At 32.2% G+C, this 22911-nt stretch overlaps 1 protein-coding gene across 3 annotated transcripts in view; it reads right to left on the bottom strand.

The window, feature by feature from the left end:
* LOC127289477 (drebrin-like protein) overlaps window positions 1-22911 on the bottom strand; it is a 73506-nt gene that overhangs the window by 46017 nt on the left and 4578 nt on the right. For all 3 annotated transcript variants that reach the window (XM_051317438.1, XM_051317437.1, XM_051317436.1), the window contains exon 2: window positions 13737-13905. In XM_051317438.1, coding sequence (XP_051173395.1) covers window positions 13737-13832 — 96 coding nt within the window. In that variant the 5' untranslated portion in view covers window positions 13833-13905. The remainder of the gene's footprint in view (window positions 1-13736; window positions 13906-22911) is intronic.

Here is a 22911-nt window from a genome sequence, read left to right on the forward strand (position 1 = left end):
AGCCGACCTGCTTCGTCCGTTGGGTTGATGACAGTTCCGAAGACGAAGCACCGGGAATGTCATCGCACCCTGCTCCCCCGCAACGTCTGTGCTGGAACTGTCATCAAGAGGGGCACACGTTCAGTAGCTGCACACAATCCAGGCGGAGGTTCTGCCAAATGTGTGGGAGGCACGGGCACACCACCAGAACGTGCCCACGCTGCAGCAACAGATGGGAAGCGATGGGACCGTACGTCCCCAGATACGGCACAAACGTTCCTCGGGACCACGACCACCATCGCCATCACCCTTACTGAAGACAGCGGCGATCGCCACTACGTAAATATTTTCACCTTATTTTTACCTTATTATCACTTCATTTATTTTCACTTATATCTTCACTTATGTTCACTTATTTTCACTTATAAAATTCACTTTATATTAATTTATTTTGACTTTATATTAACTTAATTTCACTTATTTTCACTTTATAATTCACCTTATAATTCACTTTATATTTCACTTAATTTCACTTACTTTACTTATGTTTAACTTTTATGTCACTTATTATTAATTTATAATTTCACCTAATTTTTCGAAATATTTCACGTAAATATTATTCACTTAATTTCTTATTAAACTAATGGTTGTTGATTGTCGACGATTTTAAACCAAAAACGTCATTGTCATTCACTAAAAATGCCAATTTATGCGCATAATGGCATGGGGCTGGTACCCTAACGGTTTTACTCGTGTTATAGTACAAGTGGGTTAATCGGAAGGAATCGGTTCATAACAATATCATTTTTAATCTATCACAACATTTCTTGAATATCACTTTTACTAGACACAGGAATATATTTTCACTCCCTTAATTTTTTTGTGTTAATTGAACCGTAAATCGTTGAATCATCTCAGGCCTTAATTTATTTAATTTTTCACTTCGTTATATTTTTTTTAACAACTTTCATTTTTACCACCCTTCAATCAATAACCCTTAACTTTTCACTCCATTTCATTAGTCTTCACCCATTCTATTTTTGAATAAAATCTTAGTTGGAAAGTTTCCCATTCAGTTTTAAATAACCAGTTAAGAGTTTAGTCAATAATTTCTAGATCAGTCTTAGGTCTTTCGAAACATCACTTCCCTTGTTGGTAAGAGTTTAAAATTTTGTTTATCTCCAGAGCACTAGCTCGGTATCGGGAGTACACCTTGTATAATAGTCACGATTAATAGTTTTTTGAAAAATATTTTGGCATTTTTGGTTAAAGTTCAGTTAGTTGGTGTCCCGATTTTAGAGAAATAAAGTAAATAACATTTTTTTTGTATCTTCAGTAATCTTTTTTGGTTGGGGCGAGTTGTGACGTTATTTTTTGTGATTGACGTCACAATTGCACCACTCGCATTTAAAATTTTGAATCATTCTATTTTTGAGTTTTGTTATAAATAAAATTTGATGTTTACTGCATTTAAAAATTTCCTATACTTGACACAAGTCCAGTTGAAATACTGGCGCTCCATTTTTAAGGAATTCTGCATTAATTTAGTTTAAGTTAGTTTTAGGTTGGCAGGCTTTGTCGAATTTCCGGTATGACAGGTTCCAATATTCAAGTTATCGCGGGCTTGGGTATTGGAAAAGTCACTTAGTAGTATTAGGAACTCAGAATTCTGGGAGAAGTAAGGTAGGAAAAGGTTTTGATTGGTTTAATTTAAAGAAAATCGTTGCGTCATCTAGTGTCAATTTAGAGTGTATTGAGAATTTTTAGTTTTTAAAAACACTCTCTTGCCATCAAACCCCCATCGCGTCAACATGTTTAAGTTTCAATAGTTTTCGATCATGTTTTTTTTAAGTTACAGTCGGTTGTGGTTACAGTTACATTAATAAATTTTGAATTAATTCTAATAAAACATTATCAAGGTTTAATAACAATAAGTTCAATTTACTTCAAATTATTTGCAATAACTCGTTTTTCTACCATGGGTCCAACCAGCATCATGCAACATAACTGTAAGTCAAATTTTATATAATTGTTTAGTGAGAATCTTCATTACTCGATTAAATTGTTATTACCATTGTTATAAAATAATAAATAAAATTTCGCAAGAGTAATTTAAATTGTTGTAAGGAAGTTAATTAATGATAATGTTAATGTCAACGGTTTATTTAATAAAACGTAACATTTCTTTTATTTTTAATTTTGTTTATGAATTATTTATTGTTATAAGGAACTCTCTTATTATAAAAACCCATCCCTCTCTCCACGACCTGCATAACTGACTAGCACCGGCACGTGCAGAAGACTTATTTAATAATTATTATTGGTCGATCTTAATTAATATGTTATTAGTTATAAGTTTAAGATTTGTTTATTTGAGATTTGGTTTATAGTTTAGTCCGGTTGACAATACCGGCGATAAAAAAGTTGTCTGGCGCCCTTCCATACCGGGGATCGTCCATAAGAATAAAAGTTAAGTCGCACAGTAACGTTTTGCTTATTTTGTTATTTGATTTTTCTAAGATTTAAAGTAACATAAATTAAGTTTCAGAATCAAGTCATTTTGCATTAAAGTTTGAATCCAATTTTGTCCAAGTTAATAATTCTGATAATTAGTATTATTTGTTGTTTGTTATAATAAAATTTAAAAATCAAGTTTTAGGGTAATTTTAGAATCGAGAAAAATACGTTACAATATATATATTATAATTAACTAATAATATACCTGAATATTCTCAAGGTATTGATTCTCGGAAAATTCCCTAGAAAATCCCGGATTAGTATCGGAAAAATGGATTCCCGAGTAATTTTCGTAAAGTTTCTTGCGAATATTTTTATATAGAATTGAATGTCACAAATATTACTTTTCCGATTTTTCATATACTAAATTTGCTGCTTTGTAATAATGAATATGATTTTAATTTCGCAAGCTTATGACATAATTCTTCAACAAAATCTTTAGAAGAAATTGAGTATTTTAATCAATTTGCATCAACTTTAACTGGTATTTACACAAGACATTATTCTGCTATTAATGTCGCTTTCATAAAATTCAATACAATTTCATACTGTTGCATTCGTTGATTATTGGCGTATCTTAGTATTATTTTTGCTAAAATCCTTTTGCATTCATTTACTTCAGACTCGTAATCAGCGACCCCAAAAATCCCCGAGTAACAAGTTTCAAGCATCTCCAGGCACTTTTTAAAAAATTGTCAGCCATATTGGATACGCCATATTGGATACGCCATATTGAATTTTGAAATTCTGACTTCAGATTCGTAATCAGCGACCCTAAAAACCCCCGAGTAACAAGTTTCAAGCATCTCCAGGCACTTTTTAAAAAATTGTCAACCATATTGGATACGCCATATTGAATTTTGAAATTCTGACTTCAGATTCGTAATCAGCGACCCCAAAAACCCCCGAGTAACAAGTTTCAAGCGAATTAAATTAATTTTTGAAAATTCGCCCGCCATATTTCAGCCGCCATTTTGAAATTTCAAAAAGTGCCATTCGGCATTTAAAAGTATTCCTTTTTAGCTAAATTTTAAGCCTATGCCCGATAATTTAAACATAAACCATTTTTGGAGAGCAGGGGGGTCCCGTTGACGAAGAATGCCTCTGATGCATACCACTGAAACTATTAATCGTTCGAAAATTACTACCAAAACAAAATTTTATTCAAAGCAATAATAAATAAACAATTATCCGGTTCCTTTTTCCATCATTACAAATTATAAACAATGATTTTGAATATAATTTGTAATTATTGATTAGAATTGATTATTCTATCAGACTGTTTGGTTTTAAAAGTGTAAACGTGAAAAGTTTAGACGTTTTATAATTGTGATAAAATTTTAACGAAATTTTATTAGAATTATGGAGTTCGAAAAAGGTCGAAAAAGGCTTCGAAATATTGATAAATAGAAAAGAAATATGAGGATATATTCTAGAAACAAGGTAGTTAATGTTATTTAATTTTAAACCAGTTTTAGTACAAATAAAAAATTTTAAATTAGAATTTTTATATTACTCTAAATTCTTAAGTAAAAAGATTAATTTACAATTAATTATTAAAAACAAATGGAATAAAATTTTATATTCCAGACGGTAATGTAATGTTTTTATACTATTAATACTAAAAAAAATTATACCTATTAATAATTCTATAATTTTTCATGTTAACGTCTTGAAATAAATAAAGTCTAAAAATTGAAATCTAAATAATTTATTTAAAATTAAAATTATTTACGTTAAAATGTTTCGAGTGGGAATTCACCAAATTTTTTGGAAAGCTTTTGAATTTTTTATATTTATTTGCATTAATATTTATTTACGCGTTTTTGTGCATGATTATTTTTTAATAAAATTTAATAAAAAAACTAACTTAATTTTATTACAATTGAATTATAAAAAATCGGAATGGAAAAAGTAATTTGTTTTCAACAATTTTATAAGTTTTCATTAAAAATATAATTGTGTTTTTTATACAGTAAAATAAATTTTTTAGCGACTAGAATATACTTCTGAATCCGGGAAAATAATTCATCAAAAGATCTTTACATCTGTAGAATCTTGTTGCGAACGCCTGTGTTACTTGAAAATGGAAGCATTCGAGCAGCAAAAATTGCATGACCATTTTTGGAACATAGGAGATTATTTAGCTGGCAATGTTTTATTAAGTTCATTATTAAACATGCGTCATCCGAGTAATAATAATACAACAGTAACAAGATGGTTATATCACTTTAAAAAACCAGTGAGAGGATTGATGTCTGTAAAACGTTCTTTTGTAATGTATTCAATATAGGGAAGCGAAGAGTTGAGACGGTTCAAAAAAAATTATTATCGAATTCTCCGTTACATGACAATCGAGGGAAACATAATAATCATGCCGTTAAGTTAAATAGTGAAGTTAAAACTCTTATTAAACTACACTTCTTTCAAAATGCCACAGACAGACGTATGTAATGTGTGCTCGGGGGCCCAACGATTCGGACGAATCACTCCAAGGAAGACCGGCCAGCACGCAATCTTACGTTTCTCCGCGACGGAGACCGCAAAGGAATGTAAGATCCAATTTCCTGGTGACCGAAGACATCCTAGTCCCTCGCGAAGGAAACAACGGGGTGCTTCCAAATAGAACAATTATTAACAGTATGGAGATTGGCGACATAGTGTGGGGAAGTTTGGCTGGCCAAAGCAACCGGCGCTTCCCGCACTCCTCAGTCGTCAGCCGCGGTCGAGCCGGGAAAAATATCGTGTCTGCTTCTTTTCGAGTAGTGACATTACTGTGGATTCAGCAAAATGGTCGGTGTTTAAATGCTATCCCTTTTTGTACTACCGAATTGTACATGAAAATTTAATTGTAGGAAACAAACGACTCATTGAATTTGTGGAATATTGCACAAATTTAAAGACATCTTTGGAAAACGAAAATTCCTGGGTGGCAATAACTCTACCGGCAACGCACATTTAGTAAGAAACATGCTTCACTACTACCATAAATTGGGATGTAACATGAGCATTAAAGTTCATTACCTTCACAGTCATTCAAATGAGTTTCATCGCAATATAGCTGATTTAAGTGAAGAACAAGGGGAGCGTTTTCATCAAGACTTAAAAGTTATGGAACAGAGATACCAGGGTCATTGGGATGAACATATGATGGCGGATTTTTGTTGGAATCTCATGCGTGATTGTCCAACGATATGGCATTCAAGAAAAAATTATAAACGAAAGTTTGTAGATACTGATTTTAACTCTTAGAATTTTATTTTTTGTTGAAATATTTAGTTAAATAAATACAATTAATTAAAAGAAATTAAACCAAATAAATTGAATAAATTTAATTTAAACAAACAGTAGAGTTTTTTGACGCAAAAATTTAAGTCTCGTAATTTTTTATATTTTTGCGTAAAAATGTATTTTTATAATCTTTAGACATATTAAACCTTAAAGGGCTCTAATATTTGGTTTGGATGTCGGACACCCAGAGTGCGGTTTAAGGGTTATAATACAAAATGGTATCTTTGAGGTTAAGGTGTTGGAATTTAATTTTCAGAGATTTTAGTTTAAAAATTAAACTTTATTTTAAGCCCAAATAAAAGGTTCTATAACCTTCTTTCTTTGCTAGAGGTACGCGCTCAAACTTTTACAAAATTAATGTTTGCGAATCAAAAATGGATTATAAATGCCTTTAAGGTTATGGTGCAAAAAAGGTGATTTTTGGGGATTTTAGTAGAAACATAAAGCTTCAATTTAAGCCCAAGTGGAAGGTTCTACGACCTTCTGTTTCAGTGCTAGAGGTACTCAAAGTTAGCCAGAAACGCGATTTTTGGACATTTTAAACACATTTTACTCAAAAACTAGAGCTGATAGGAACTTTTCGTTTACGGATTCATGTTCAGCATGAAAAACCTATCAGAAACAGGTCTGACATTTGCCGCACCAAAAAAATTTGATAATTTTGTTGGCCTGTGTAAGCTCTATAATTTCCAAAATATTCCGATGAAATATTTATGCAACGTAACGCAGAAATATTTCTTATATGCGGATATTTCTCTGATTTTAACAATATTTCAAGTACTTCCCATAAAATCACAACTTAGTTCTTTCGACACTTCGGCCGACTCTTTTAACAGATCGAGCATTAACTCGATAAGCAATTTAATTGCTTTCACCAGCGACTGCTTTTTCTTGTCCTCTTTCAACATAGCTTTTTAAGCTTCCTTTTTAAGAGAAGCTGCTTAGCTGCATTATCCACTTTCGTGTGGATAGATAGATAACTTCAAATCTCAATGTTCGATTGTCGAATAAAATTATTTCATACCATTACAACTCATCATTCTTTGAAATAATTGTTGTTTTAGCAGTAAGACCAAAACCATAAACTTTGCCTTTTGCAGAGTAAGGTTCTTGAACGAGGGCTATTTGTATTCCACTTTCGTCCGACAAATGGCGTATGGATGAACTAGTGTTCTTGCCTCGGCCCGCGTTAATCTGCATCAGACATAAGCCACGTGTCGAAATAGGATTAGGTTGTGTTACCATAGTGAGTTCGGCTTAGTACTCGCTGTGCAGTAGCCTTTTGAGCTGGACAGCTTCTGTTGCCAGCTCTATGATCTGACATCTTTTTCGCCTTCTTGCACGCAGGGCAAGTCGGCGATTTATGTGCAGCCTCAGGGCATTCGCTCGCTTTATGTCCCGGTTTGGAACAATAATTGCAGCAGAGCTCCTTTTCCTTGCAGAATCTTTGCACGTGTCCGTAACACTCGCATTTAAATCATCGTGTCGCGGCTGTGAAATCTTCGTCTCAGCCAACGGACCAGCCGATGTAAACTCGAGACTTTTGGGTACTTCAGAGTAAGCCTCTCATTTCTGGAGTTACTTCTGCAACCCGTTAGTGAGAATTTGGAGTCTTTTTCACATTCTAAACTTCAGTTTAAAGCTTTCTTTAAACTGAGCTACGCTCAGGTCGAACTTTATTTCGTTCTGCTCCAAAATGGCAGCAGAAACTTCATTCTCGTTCAATTAGGACAGGACTTCATAGAGAAGAATTCTCGGCTTTGTAGCTCCTGCATTCTTAACGTCATATCCCTCTGATTGCAGCATTGAGTTCGAAAGGATCTTGTTGAGGTATTGGTCTGTGACCACCTCAACAACGATTCCTCCTCCACTCATCATTATAAATCCTCGAACCTGAAGCATTTCTTTAGCTGTGTTTACCAGCTGAAGTACTCGCTTCTCAGTTTTTCACTTTTCTCGCCGTTATTGACTATTAGGGTTTCTTATGAGAGCCACCTTGGCGAGCTGTGATGGCGCCTTCTTGGCACTACTACGCAAGCTGGTCGTCGTTACTGGTTAGGGTTTCGCGGTTTTAGCGCTACTAGCCACACTAGCATAAGATTTCATCTAGGTTGTATTCTTAAGAACTTTCATGACCGTAACCTCGGCAATTCTTTCACTATTCGTTGTCTACTCTACAATTACTCCCCTTAAGGAATTTTTCCCGCACATCAGTTTGTTCATGAAGTTATACCACACTTCTACGTGCTCCATCACTTGATAGCTTTCGTCTTTCGAGACTTCGGAAGACTCTTTCAAGCGGTTGAGCAGTGCCCTTTTGGTTGCTTTCACCTGCAACCTATGACTCTGCTCTTTCTTCTCGACCTTCGACATAACTTCTGCAGTTTCCTTCTCAAAGGAAGATGCTTCAGCCAAGTCGTCCTTTTAATCGGGCGGCTTTAGAGTCTCTAAAGTTTGAGAAACATCTTTCACAGGGTTTGTTATTGTCTTCGACACTTTCTTCGAATGTCGCTTTCTCCTACTCGACGTAGTAAGTTCGAATCCGTCGGTATCAAACGTTAACCCTGACTAGTCGACGCTTGATCTGTAGGTCGAGGGAATATTCATCTTCTTCTTTTCACTTCGAGATTTCATCCCGATTTCATTTGGGTCTAGGAACAAATCTCAGAGTCAAATCTGTTCAACTTTCTTGTCGGATTTTCGACGTATGGTCAGGCACATGACCGGACGCAGAAGGTAACGTTGGAATTATTCTCCCACCGATGTCCACACGGCTACACCAGTAACACCTCAATTTCCTGGGCTCAAATTGTAACCCATGTCAAGCATTCAAACAGTATGTACGCCTTTTTGTACATCAGCAACTTTAATGCACTTTCATGCATCTACCTGTGTTTCGTTTTAAGTTCTCCACTCAAGACAAACTATTAACACGTGTTCACTTGTCTTGGTCGGCTTGTTGCATTTACAACTCAGACCCGATGTCGATCCTAACTGAGTTAGTTTTTGTAAAAACTTGCCACGTCTGGTGAGGAATTGGCTCCTGTAATGTTTGGGTTTTACCCAAGTGTACTTGAGCCTCTTGCTGACATCTGCAAGAAGTTTTCTGATTATTTTAGTGGGTCTCATCCACTCCTTCTGATCCCGAAATTGTCGTGGACAATTTAGACCAAACGCTTCAGGGTTTAAAAGCTGTCAGATAAGTCGTACGAGAACTTGAAACAAACTGGCAGAAGGAGTGGAGGAGATTCACTAGGATAACCAGAAAACTCCTTCCAGATGTCAGCGAGAGACTCAAGTACACTTGGGTAAAACCGAATCATTACAGGAGCCAATTCCTCACCGGACGTGGCAAGTTTTCACAGAAACAAACTCAGTTAGGATTGGTAGCGGGTCTGAGTTTTAAATGCAACGAGCCGACCAAGACAAGTGAACACGTGTTAATAGTTTGTCTTGAGTGGAACGAACTTAGAACGAACCTCAGATAAATGCATGAGCAAGAAGGCCTTAATTGGCCACTTGAATTAAAGTTGCTGATGTACAAACAGGCGTACGTACTGTTTGAATACTTGGCAAGGGTTACAATTTGAGCCCAGGAAATTGAGGTGTTACATGCATACTAGTTCACTACATACTCGTAAGTTAGCCGTGTAGACATCGGTGGGAGAAAAATCCCAACTTTGCCGTCTGCGCGTTGTAAGAGACGACTAAAAAGGAGGTAGGGTCGGTCAGGTTCGTGGTTAGGATAGAATCCTCAAACTGGTACTCGCACTTGAGTCTAATGCAAGCCCACTTGGACTTGTGTTTGCTCCGGCAAATACTTGTCATTGTTCCGATCATCTGGTGTTGGACTCGTGGTGGAAGTGGTTAAAAGCTCACATCGCTTAGAGCGAAACATTAAAGAAGAAACTGATCCAAAAGTGGTCAGATTTCTTTCAAACTGTCGATGTGTGAGTTGCGGCATAACAACTTGGGCAGGAACCTGCCTATTTCCTAGGGATTGGAAAGGTTCCGTCCTAAGTCGAGGGTCCGTGGTGTCCTATCATGACCGTCGAAAAACAACCACTTTAATTTAAAGTGAGTAACTATGTTCCGCGTATACAAAAAAACGTCGGTAGCGCGAAGGTTAAAAGTAGGTGAATAAAATTGGCTCATCTTTCAATTGAGAAACAATACGTAATGACGAAAACCAAGGAAAACAGTTCTAAAACATCACCCAACTCATCAGGGTTCCTTAACCCAAATGAAATCGTAATTAAAGGTCGTTCAGAAAAGAGGAAACTAAGTACTCCATTTGCAAGACAATCGAGCGCCGACTCGTTAGGCATAACATGTGACACTAACGGCTTCGAAGTCGCAGCATCGAGAAGGAAGAAGCACACAAAGAAAGTGTCGAAGAATTACAAAGTAATTCTTTTTTTAATTCTTTTCCGAAGCCAGAGAAGGCTGTTTTTCAGGCTTCGGATACTCTTGAGTCGTCCATGAAAATGGACGACTTAGCTGAAGCATCTTTCCATAAAAAGGAAGCTGAAGAAGCATTGTCGAAGGTCTAGAAGAAAGAGCAGAGTCACAGATTGAGGGCGAAAGCAACTAAAACGGCTCTGTTTGATCTCTTTAAAGAGTCTCCCGACGTTTCGAAAGACTTGAGCTGTGAAGTGATGAGACACGTAGAAGTGCTTTCCATTATTATTAACAAGCTCATGTTCAAGAAAAACTACTTGAGGGAAGTAATTGTCGAAAGGCAAACGAATGGAGAGAAAATAACCGAGGTTGCGTTAAGGAAGTTCTTAAAAACGAAACCCTGATGAAATCATATGCTAGTATGACTAGTAGGGCAAAAACTGCGAAACCCAAACCAGTGACGTTCAGCGTGAGTGGTGTTTTTGACAAGAAGGCACAACCACAGCTCGCCAAGGTGGCTCTTATAAGAGCCTCTGAAAGTTGAAAGGGCGATGCAAGCGTGGAATCGAATATGAGAGTTTTGAGGCTAGTAAATCCAGCTAAGTAAGAGCTTCAATTAGGAGGGGTGAGGACAATGAGGAAGGGAGGTATTGCCATGGAAGTGGTCACTGACCAGGATTTCGAGAAAATCCTGTCGAGCGCGCAGCTGAAATCTGGCGGATATGACGTCTCGTCAGAGTTGAACGAAAACGAAATTGCTCCAGAATTGAAAAACGTCCTCCAAAGTATCAATAGATGTCGCATCTATATTGGTTCGTCCGCCTGCAGAGTGGAGGATTTTTTCGGTTGCCACACTGTGTTTCAAATGCCAGTGTTACGGCCACGTACAAAAATTATGCAAGGAGAAGGAGCTTTGCTGCAACTACTTTTCCAGCTCAAAAGGCTGCTGTACAACAAGTACTAAGCATAACCGGATATGGAAACACAACCTAGTCCAATTCAAACAGGTGGTTTACGTCTGATGCAGATTAACGCTTTGCGGGGCAAGAACACTAGTTCAATCATATGCCAACGGTCAACAACAGCAACACAGCAACTTCTCTTCTCGGTGTTAATGAGATCAATTAACATTCAATAATATAATATCCGCGACCCATAATCGATACGTGGCCGTCGGTAACGCAACTTCCTACACTATCCGATGTTAAATTCGTCTTCCTAATGTTCTTGAATATTCGGGACTCACATCCGAATATATACACCAGGAAGCTCTTCCCTTGATGACTTTCAATTTCAATATCCTCAACGCCTTTGTAATCCGTCTGAGAATCCTAAATACCTCGCAAGAATTTTCATAATAGAACGAAAGGACAAATCAGAGCCGATTTTATTAATTACGACAAAATTCCGCGTTACAATTCATCAAATTGTAAAAGGCGTTTGTTTTAATATTTTTGCACTAAATAAATTCAGTTCAACATAAAACGATATTTTTGCATTCAAACTGAACTTTTTTTAAATTAGCCACATAAAATGATTTTTAAAATCTACTTAAAAATACAATGGAACCTCGATTATCCGAACTAATCTAGGCAAGGCCGGGTTCGGATAATCGAAAATTCGGATAATAGAGATTTTAATTTTTTTTATAATTAAAGTAAAAAAATGGACAGTTGAACTATATATTTAACTTAATACATATGTTTTTAAATATACATAAGTATATACATATATGTAAATATATATTAATTAATAATATATTAAAAACTCAGAAAATTCGGAAATTTTTAAGATTTTATTGGCATAAATTTGGTTATTTTGCTTTGAAAGATAGCATCTATTCGTTTTTTAGATGCCAAATCACGCATTCTTCTCAGAAATGAATGAATAATAAAATAAATAGAGAAAATAAAATTTAAAATTCGGGAGACCAAAAAATAGTTCGGATAATAGAAGTTCGGATAAAATGTTTTTCGGTTCGGATAATAGAGGGTTCGGATAATCGAGGTTCCACTGTACTTTTTATTCATCTAATAACAACATATAAAGCTGGAGATTAACTTGGACACTCGATTCAGACAGAATTAAGATTAATTAATGATTAAATTGTGACTAATTAATTAATTTCATGAGTTAATTGAATTAAATCATTGTCCAACTATTGGGTACGATATATATTTATAAGCAGCAAGTTAATTTGGTCACCAATTTTAGAGAAATTGTATTATATACATATTCTTTTGGTCCTACACTGTAAAAAATTTTGGGAATTATCACCAACTTTTTTTGGTGAATATTTCATATTTTTGGGGAAAATGTTTTCCCCAAAAAAATTAGTTATTTTTTCTCTAAAGTTTTGTGAAAATTTCCTAAAATTCTAATGTATATATTTTCCCTAAAAAAAGTTGGTGAAAATTTCTCAAAATTCCAATGAATATATTTTTCCCCAAAAACAAGTGGTGAAAATTCCTCAATTTTTTTGAAATCCTTCTTCAAAAAAGTTAAACTTTAAACTTACTTAAGTTACAAAAAGTTATTTGTAACTTGTAATATAATTTATTCATTTCATAGATAAGTTAATTATAACTTAACTAAATAAGTATTTTTAAGTAGACAAAAATTTATATTTCTAAAGAATTAAATTAAAATTTAATCAATATTTGTTTAACAGATCTTATTTTATTTATTATATAACATAAGTCACAACTATTTTCAACGTTTGTTTCCTTTTTTTAAAGTTACAAAGCATGTTTACATAGTTTCATCTTATATATTGAAATTATCATTTTATTTTCATGAGCCTCCGTGGCGTAGTTAGTAAAGCGTTAGACTTCTAAATCTCTCCTAATGACGCTTACGTTCGAGACCTCATGATAATATTTGATAATTTTCAAGAAAACAAATTTTCAACAATAGGTACCAATAAATAATGTAATTAAGATATAAATGCTACATGAATCAAATTTTTAAATTTTTATTTCAATTTTTTAAACTATTGATATTAATTTTTGGGAAAATTCACTAATATTTGTGGAATATTCCCTAAAATTTTAGGGAATTTTCCACAAAATGCCCTGCAAATTTGCGTCACTAGACTTTTGGGGAATTTTAACCAAAAAATTTTTTACAGTGTACGATTAATAAATTTTATTCTGCCTAAAAGCTAATTATCTGAAAAGTATACCAATTTTTTTTACTTAATTTGGAGGCTATTTTAATTTCTTTTTGGTACTATACATCTATTGGATCTAAATTTGGTTTGTCCAGATACTAGTGCTTTTACCTTATTTATTAACCTTTATTAATATTAGTGTAAGCTTATACGAAGCTTATGGTAAGGTTAAAGAAAAGTGTTGCAGAAAAAACAAAAAAGGTCAAAAAGATGACTGATAAAAAGATAGTTAATTTAACTGATGAAAATAACAACACCTAAGAGTTTTTTTGTGTTGGTTGCGTAATATACATTTATGGTTTCTGATATATCACGTAATTTTTTTGAAAGAGAAAATGCAAATAAATAAAAGACAATAGCAATAAATAGAACTTACCCAATTAATAAGCAAACATTTTGGTAAACTTGTTTTATTGTCGATCACACGACAAAAAGCGTACATTATAAGACCACTATTTAATTCTTCTATCATTTCTTCCAAACCTCCTTGACCAGTAGAAACTACTTTTAAATTATTTGTTTGTCCTTCATAACTAAATAAAGCCCTGAAACAAGAATAATTTTTATTTTTATAATTATGGTGATTTAAATTATATCATTGGACTCCTAAATAAAGCATAAAAATAGTAAAGAATAGTTGAAAATTATTTATTAATATTAATCCGGTAAAAAAGAAATAAAAATCCGCTGCCAAGACATTAGAAAACTTAACCCGAAAATTGTACCTGTTTATTTATAGAAGATTCATCCCTTACTAGGGGTAATTTTGTTATGTTTTCAAAAGACTTGTTTTTTAAGGATCAGAAAAAAGGTTTAAATTATTTTAATGTTTTTTATTTGTGTGAGTGTATTTCTAGGACCTCATATTCTAAGTATAAGTGATTTAAAAAATGGCGTATAGAATATGAAGGACTACTTTTTGAAAATTCAATGCAATTCGCTTGAAATTTTTTACTCGGGGGTTTCGCGGTCGCTGATTACGAATGTGAACTTCGTTTTCAAAAATTCAAAATGGCGGACGACTTTTTGAAAATTCAATAAAATTGAATTGTTTTTTACATTGCATCTGATTTACGTAAAACTTGTTACTAGGGGGTTTTCGCGGTCGCTGATTACGAATCTGAACTTCGGTTTTAAAAATTCAAAATGGCGGATCCAGAATGGCAGACGACTTTTTTAAAATTCAATGAAATTCGTTACGTGGGGGTTTTCCGGGTTGCTGATTACCAATCTGAACTTAGTTTTCAAAAATTCAAAATGACATATATTTTATATAAATCTGATAAAATTTAAAAAACATGTCCGACGTTTTGAATTTTTGAAAACTAAGTTCAGATTCGTAATCCGCAACCCCGATAACCCACAAGTAACGAATTTTAAGCAAATTTCATTGAATTTCAAAAAGCCGTCTGCAATTTAGGATCCGCCATTTTGAATTTTTGAAAATGAAGTGCAGATTCATAATCAGCGACCCTGAAAACCCCCGAGTAACAAATTTCAAGCGCATTGCATTGAATTAGCAAAAAATCGTCTGCCATTTTGAATTTTTGAAAACTAACAACGGGTTCGTAATCAGCAACCTCAAAAATCCCCAAGTCGCAAAATTCAGGCAACTTCAATGACATTAGGTCAGTTGGGCACTTATTGACCAAAACTTTCACATTTCATTTTAGATTTGACGCCATATTGAGTCCGACATTTTGAAATTTTTAATTTTACTTTACGTTTCTCGAAAGTATACAATTTTTATGCACCTACAGTTGAGAATAGAATTTTTTTCTCACACTGTTTTAGGGTAAAAAAATTGCCAAACTTAAAAAAATGAATTTTTTCGTTTTTTTAATAATACCGCCATATTTAACGCATTAATGCCTGAATTTTTGGTCTGTTTTCAAACCCTGATATTTCTTTAAAAACTAGACTAGTTTTTTTTATGTATTAATGTGTCCTCTATCCAAATATGTTGTCAAAAAATAAATAAAAAATTGTTTCACAATATTTTTTTGCATATAATTAAAAAATTGCACGATTTTTTCATAACTTTTTATTAAAAATCCTTAAATTTCGATAGCAAAAAATTTATTTAACAGCTGGCATGCCTATAAATCGTGCACTCGATTGCCAGACTATAAAAAAAAATTGCGACTTTTTGAATATGAACTTTTCTTTCTTCAAAATAGCACCTGAAAACTCAAAAAATTATGAAAATATTTAATTCATGGTTCGATACATAATTTTTTTAAAAAGTCTTTAAATTATTTTCTCGGGGATTTTTGGGGTCGCTGCATACGAATATGCTATCAGATTTTTAAAAATTCAAAATGGCGGAAAAAGTTAAATTTCATTCAATGCTTTTGAAAATGCCTACTGGGGGGTGTTCGAGGTCGCTGATTACGAATCTAATATTAGTGTTTCAAAATTCAAAAGGGCGGATCCAATATGACAAACAAAAAAAGTTAAATTTCATTTAATCCTCTTGAAAATTCCTACTCCGGGTTTTCAGGGTCACTGATTGCGAATCTGATGTTAGTTTTTCGAAATGGAAAATGTCTGATCCAATATAGAGAACAACGTAGTTAAATTTAATTGAGTTTTTTGTAATTGATCGTTCGTGTAATAAGATTCTCGTTGATCATCTACCTTCACGCAGTCAGAATTGAAAACATCAGTATAGTAACTGATAGATAAAGATGTTAATAAGAATTAAGAAGATTCGGCAACCTTAAAATCCACGAATGATCAATTTAAAAAAATCAATTAAATTTAACTATGTTGTTCTTCATATTGGATCAGACATTTTAAATTTCGAAAAACAAACATCAGAATCGTAATTAGCGACCCTGAAATCCCCCGTGTAGGCATTTTCAAAGTACTTTCAGTAGTCTACACTCGTGGGATGCGCATTTTAGTTCCTTCAATCCTTAAAAAAAGATTTGATCGTTAATTAATTTTATTTTTTTAGGAATTTCAATATATAATTATAAATAATAAATTAAATTGAAATTCCAAACATTAATATTAAAGAAATATTTTGAAGAATTATTTAAAATTATTTAGGATTCACTAATTCGACGTGTGAGATACTATTTAAAAAAAAAGAAATAAAACAGACTCTGTAACCTGATATTTTTTTTATAGTTTTATGACTAACATATGTAATTTTTGATGGTAGAAACTCTTGGACTTTCGTGGGAAAGTGATAAGATAGGAAAAAGACCCCAGCAGTCAACAGCTGGAAGGATGCACTTTAGAGTTTCTAAAAGATAAAAATGCACCTCTGGCAGTCCTGGGCTGGGGTAACGAACGTCTGGCAAAGGGTTAAACCATCAAAAAAATTGAAAAAGTCAGTCTCATTTCATACCGATTAAAGCCTACACGGAGAGAAAAAAATCTATCATAACTAGATACCCAAGCAGTAACTGCCTGAGTGAACAAAGCAGTAGCATTAAAGCTAACACAACTTGAGTCCCAAGCAGTTTATCAGATAAATTTTATATATTGATAAAATCATTGGAAAATTACACATCATGTTTAATTTTTTCTCTCTATTTTAAATGTGATTTGTGAGGTTTATGATAATATTTATAAATTATTATTGCTAAAAGTAGGGGAGGATGGGGCAAGGATAGTTAGGTAAGACCTTTTCAAATCTAGCGGCCAAACCTAAATATATATCAGCAATCGAATAGTATCTTCAGAAAACCTGGTTATTTGGCTATAATTTTGCTATACATTATTTTGCTGTAGAGTGCAATCCCTACGAGATACGAATGAAAAAGTAAAAAAAAAATTTCAACTATCCTTGCCCCAGTACCGGGGCAAGGATAGTTAAAAGAATCCAAATGCTAAAATTGTCATAGAAAATCAGTAAATTTTCGGTTTCTTTATTTTATTGGATTTAGACTATTTAATATTGATATATCAAGTATTAACAACATGTTTTGAACATTTTCTGAATATCAATTATTGCATTAAAATTCGTCTGAACTAAAATCTGAGGTTTAACCAATTTTCTTCAGATGATCACCAATTTCTTGGTCAATAAGCTTCTTTTTTCGTATATAATTACGTACCATTATGTATATCAACATAAAAAGAACAATTAAACATTTTTTTATAATTTGCAGTCGCATTAGCAGGATTTTATCGAGCCGTAATAGTCCTAACTATCCTTGCCCCATGAGCCCATATTTCAGTTTTTTCTAAATTTTAAGGAACGACGTTAATTAATTTGAAAATAAATACGATATTCGTGTCCAGCAGGAAATTTCACTCCGGAAAACACTTACGAAAATATATATTCGGAAGCACTAATATAGAAAACAGTATGATAAACACTACGTTGACATTTTAGCAAAACAGACTTTTTACAAAAATAAACTCCTGACTTCGCAAATGGTGGCAGATTGACTTCCAATTTTTACTATCATCTATTGGTGTTAAGACGCAAATATACCATGAATGACGCGAATTTTGAGCAAGCCGTCTAAACATAACAGCAACTAACTATCCTTACCCCTTAACTATCCTTGCCCCATCCTCCCCTATATTTTAAGTAATATTAATTATAAAACAGGTGTCGTTCACTGTTTTTAAACAAGCATTTTTAAATTAATAAGAAATATAGTTTCAATAACATATAAAATTTATAATTTTACGCATAGAATTTAAAATTTGAAAACCTAACTTTTTTCTTATATATTTCAAACAAAAGTTTTAAATAAATACGTTTTAATTATAAAAACCAAAAAGGTTTGACTGAAGGTGTCAGTTACTGAACTCGTTACTCTATTTTAACATTTCTTTATTAATCCATTAAGGCCCATAGGTTACACAGCTACTGAACTCGTTACTCTATTTTAAAATTTCTTTATTAATCCATTAAGGCCCATAGGTTACGCAGCGTTCCTAACTTTAAAAATATTTAATATTTTTAACTTTTTTTTTTAAATTCATGTTCAACATATGTACTTTTAAATAATAAATCGATATTTTGAAAAAATTTAATGGTGTAGGAAAAAAAAGTCTATTTTTTGGCGCTACAACTGCGATTGTCCCCTTAAAGTACGTCACTATTACTATATAAGAGTATAACTATTATAGGGTCATTTGGGGTAAATGTAAACGGATTTGCTTAGTTTCGACAATAACGTAAGTTTTTTATTTTAAAAAGCAATACTTCCGGTTTTCTACTGCATGAACTTGTTACTTTACTTCCCTAGAAACATTTTATGAGGTACAAAAAAATATTGATCAACTTGAATCGCTTAAAACTGACTGTTTACATTTACCCCGAGATTTTGAAATTTTCCCGAAATTCGGGGTAAATGTAAACACCCCTGTAGTTTAAAGAGGTTTAAAAAAAAGTTATCCCAAGTATACTACTGTGTAAAGGGATGTAAAAAAACTGAAAAAAAATTCTTGGTAGATGTAAAATAATTGAACCAATTGATTGATATGCAACATATAAAATAAGCAATCATTACCATAACAAAACTAGTAATGCAAAAACTTGAATAACTTCAATAAATAATAGATTTTTATTCAACTTGGTGAAAATAAGTTTTTAAGGTTGCTGAATAAGATTCTAAAATCGAATTTTTAAATTTCAAAATGGCGGATCCAAAATGGCGGACAAACATAAAAATATTGTTAAAAATTGATCAAATTTGCTTGAATCTCGCTACTCGGGGGTTTTTGAGGTCACTGAATACGAATTTGAAGACAAATTTAAAATTTTCAAAATGGCGGATCCAATATGGCGGATGAACCTAAAAATATTTTTAAAAATTGATCAAATTTGCTTAAATCTCGCTACTCAATCATCGAATCAATCCACCAATCAATCACTCAATCAATCAATCCACCAATCAATCACTCAATCAACCAATCTATAATTCAATCAATCACTCAATTAACCAATCTATAAATCAATCATCCAAGCAACCAATCTATCCACCAATCAATCCAATCCACCAATTACTCAATCAACCAATCAATCCATCAATCAATCTATCAATCAATCAACCAATCAATCACTCACTCTTATTCTAGGATTCCTACGTACCTGAGTTTTATTCACCAATCGTGAAGAATCGCTTTCCTATATTTTAAACACGTAAATGCACTATGCAATACTATGCAGGTCTATACCTGCAACTGACTAACACGAAGGAGATATAAAAGAAGATCCAATTTCGTTTTTTATGTAATTTTACAGGGCCAAAATAATGTAATTGTGAAATAGAAGCAAATTTATTCAATTATTTTCTTTTAAAATGCAGCAGAAATTCTGTTTACATTTACCCCGAGTTTTCGAATTCTCGGGGTAAATGTAAACACTTAATTATCTATTAACTGAATTGACGAAATTAAAAAATCAAAGTCAGCTTTTGTTAAGGGATTCATAAGGAATAATTAGAAATTTTAGTTTGAATTTTTAGTTCATTTTTATTCAAATGCGAGACAAAATACTGAAACAGTAAAACTTTGATTTTCAATCTTTCATGCATTAAGCGACAAATTGGAGTATGGCTTTGACAATTGTCGAAAAAAAAATTGGTAATACTCAGAACCTGTTGCAGGTGAGCTGAGGTTAAAATATTGGGGTCGAACTTAATTTTAAATCTGTAAATTAAGCTGCAATATCTGCTGTTTACATTTACCCCTTGTTTACATTTTCCCCAAATGACCCTACTTATTTAGCATGGAAATACTTTACGCTAAAAACACATTATTTCATACTTCGATAGGTAAACGAAGTTACATACTATGAAAGGATAAAGCAGTTTGATGCTAAAATGGTAATTACGTTTTTTCCGTGTAGAGCAAAAATAAAAATGGCATAAAATTACATCGGTGACATTTTAATTTCTGCTCTGGATTTATAGAAAACTATAGCAAAAACAGCAATTACAGCGGTAAAATTTTAATTTCTGGTCTAGTTTTTTTTGTAAAATTAAAATAAAAACGGCACTATTTTAATTTCTGCTCTAGTTTATTGTAAAAATAGGACAGACTTTAATCCTTTAAGGACCAAATGTACAAAAATTTTGCCTAAAGTTTGGCAATTTTTTAAACCAACTAAACGCATTAAGACAAAATTCGCAATATACGTTTGTTATGGTCCAGGAACTGCTCTTTCAAGTGGTGCATCTAAAAAAACCGTAAATTTAAAATTAAACAAATTACAGATAATTATTTATAAAAAAACATGAATTTTCAAGGTTTTTTTTTACTTAAGAATTTTTTTGGGCAATGTACCATTTTAAAATATCTTCCCGAGATACAAATATCGCGTCAAAAATGTTCAAACTTTGACATGGTGGCATAGATTTAAAAAAAATACTAAATGTCTAAATAATATTGTTAATTAAAATTGAGATTTTAATAACAAATACGCAGCTATTGTCAAATAATTTTAAAACTCATCAGATCCACTCGAAAATCGTTACTCGGGGGTTTTCGGGGTCGCTGATTACGAATCTAAAGTCGATTTTCAAAAATTCAAAATGGCGGATCCAATATGGCGGACGAAAAATTAAAAATTCATCGGATTCACTCGAAAAGAGTTACTCGGGGGTTTTTGGGATCGCTGATTAAGAATCTGAAGTTGATTTTCAAAAATTTTATTATTCAAAATGGCAGATCCAATATGGCGGACGAAAAATTAAAAATTAATCGGATTCACTCGAAAAGAGAAACCCCGAGTAACTCTTTTCGAGTGAATCCGATGAATTTTTAATTTTTCGTCCGCCATTTTGAATATTAATAATTAAAATAATAATAATATTAATATTAAACGAATTTTATTGCTTTTTAAAATTATAACCCCTTAGAAAATTTCCTTCAACTGTTTTTTATCCTAAAAAGCAAACACCTGTTGAATATTTTTTTGTTACAGGTTAAAAATAATTCTCAATTTTAAATATTTATAACTTTTTGAAGACAACTTGTTTTATCTGTCCACTTGTATAATTGGAAAGCTTAGTTCTTGAAGTTTATGTAGACAGAGTTTCAATACTGTGCTCAAAAAAAAAATTTTTTTCTTATTGAAAAGTTAAAGGTTTCAAAGATATGCCCATAAATCTAGAGGAGAAATTAAGATATAATTCTAACCATTACGGACGAAGGGGTAGGCCACAGAGTTTGAATTGAAAATTTCAGAAACATTTTTAAAAACTTTAATATTTTTCTAGTACTTTTCAAAAAATTCTGTGACTTTTCTACGATTTCCCTGATCCATGGCAACGCTGTTCACATATTAAGTATTTCTCGTAATATTTTTAGTAATTTCATGGTAAATTTTTATTTTATGTAAAAGTGTTACTTTCATAAAAAGATTATATTCTTTACAATGCCTACATATTTTACCGAATTAATTCATGAGCACCGAAATTTTGTTCTAAAGGGAAAAAAGACATTTTTTTATTTTGATTTTATTAAATATTTAATAGTATCTCATAGCCCTTAAACTTTTTCATGTATTTTAAATGTAAAAAAAACCCTTCGTAAAATTGCTATAAAAAATTTAAAAATCAATATTTTTTGACCGGATATTATTGTTTCTCTTCTCAAAGGTTCAAAGAATGACAATAAAAAAAAATTTTATAAAATTTGTATTGTTCATTATTTTTTAAGACTTCCACAGAATCTCATAATAAAAGCAAAAAATTCACATATATATTTCTTTAAAATCGCTTACATTCTCTTGTTTTTTTTTAACTACAATTTTTAATCCTGATTAAAATAAAAATCAGATATTTTTTATATATTTAAATATTAATTTTCAATTGTTTAAACAATTTATGATTTTTATTGCTCAAATATTTTATAAATCCCTTGAAGGCAAAGTTTATGGTGCGTTGAAAGTTTCGAGAACTAATTGTGCTTTGACTTTTAGTTTGTCTGCAATTCGTAAATAATAATAATAATTATTATATTATTAATATAATAATATAACTAATCATTATAAAAGATATGAATAAGAACTATAAGATTAGAATTCTCTCTGCGCAGGGCTCAGAACATTTGCAGTTGTTATCACATCATGGCGATTTTAAAAAATTGATTAGTTGCTGCAGCTTTATTATTTATTTAAAATTTATAAAATTTACTTAAACAATTGTTTTTTTATTTAATTATTATTTTCTTTTTACACTACCGAACGATAAAAACTTACCAAATTACAACGTAATTTCGTTAAAGGGATTTAGAAATATTTGAGCAATAAAATTATAAATTATTTAAACAATCTAAAACTAATATTTAAATATATAAATAATATCTGATTTTTAATTTAATTAGGATTAAAAATTGCAGTTTAAAAAAAACAGGAGAATGTAAGCGATTTTAAAGAAATACGTCAATTTTTGCTTTTATGAGATTCTGTTGAAGTTTTAAAAAATAATAAACAATAAAAATTTTTATTAATATGTTTTTAACTACCATTCTTTGAATCTTTGAGAAGAGAAACAAAAATATCCGGGCGAAAAATATTGATTTTTAAATTTTTTCAGGGTGTCCAGCGAGAAGTACAAAATAAAATTCCC

Source organism: Leptopilina boulardi, unplaced genomic scaffold, assembly GCF_019393585.1.
Source record: "Leptopilina boulardi isolate dan_hultmark-lab unplaced genomic scaffold, ZJU_Lbou_2.1 LbouV2_41, whole genome shotgun sequence".
Taxonomy (NCBI): Eukaryota; Metazoa; Arthropoda; class Insecta; order Hymenoptera; family Figitidae; genus Leptopilina; species Leptopilina boulardi.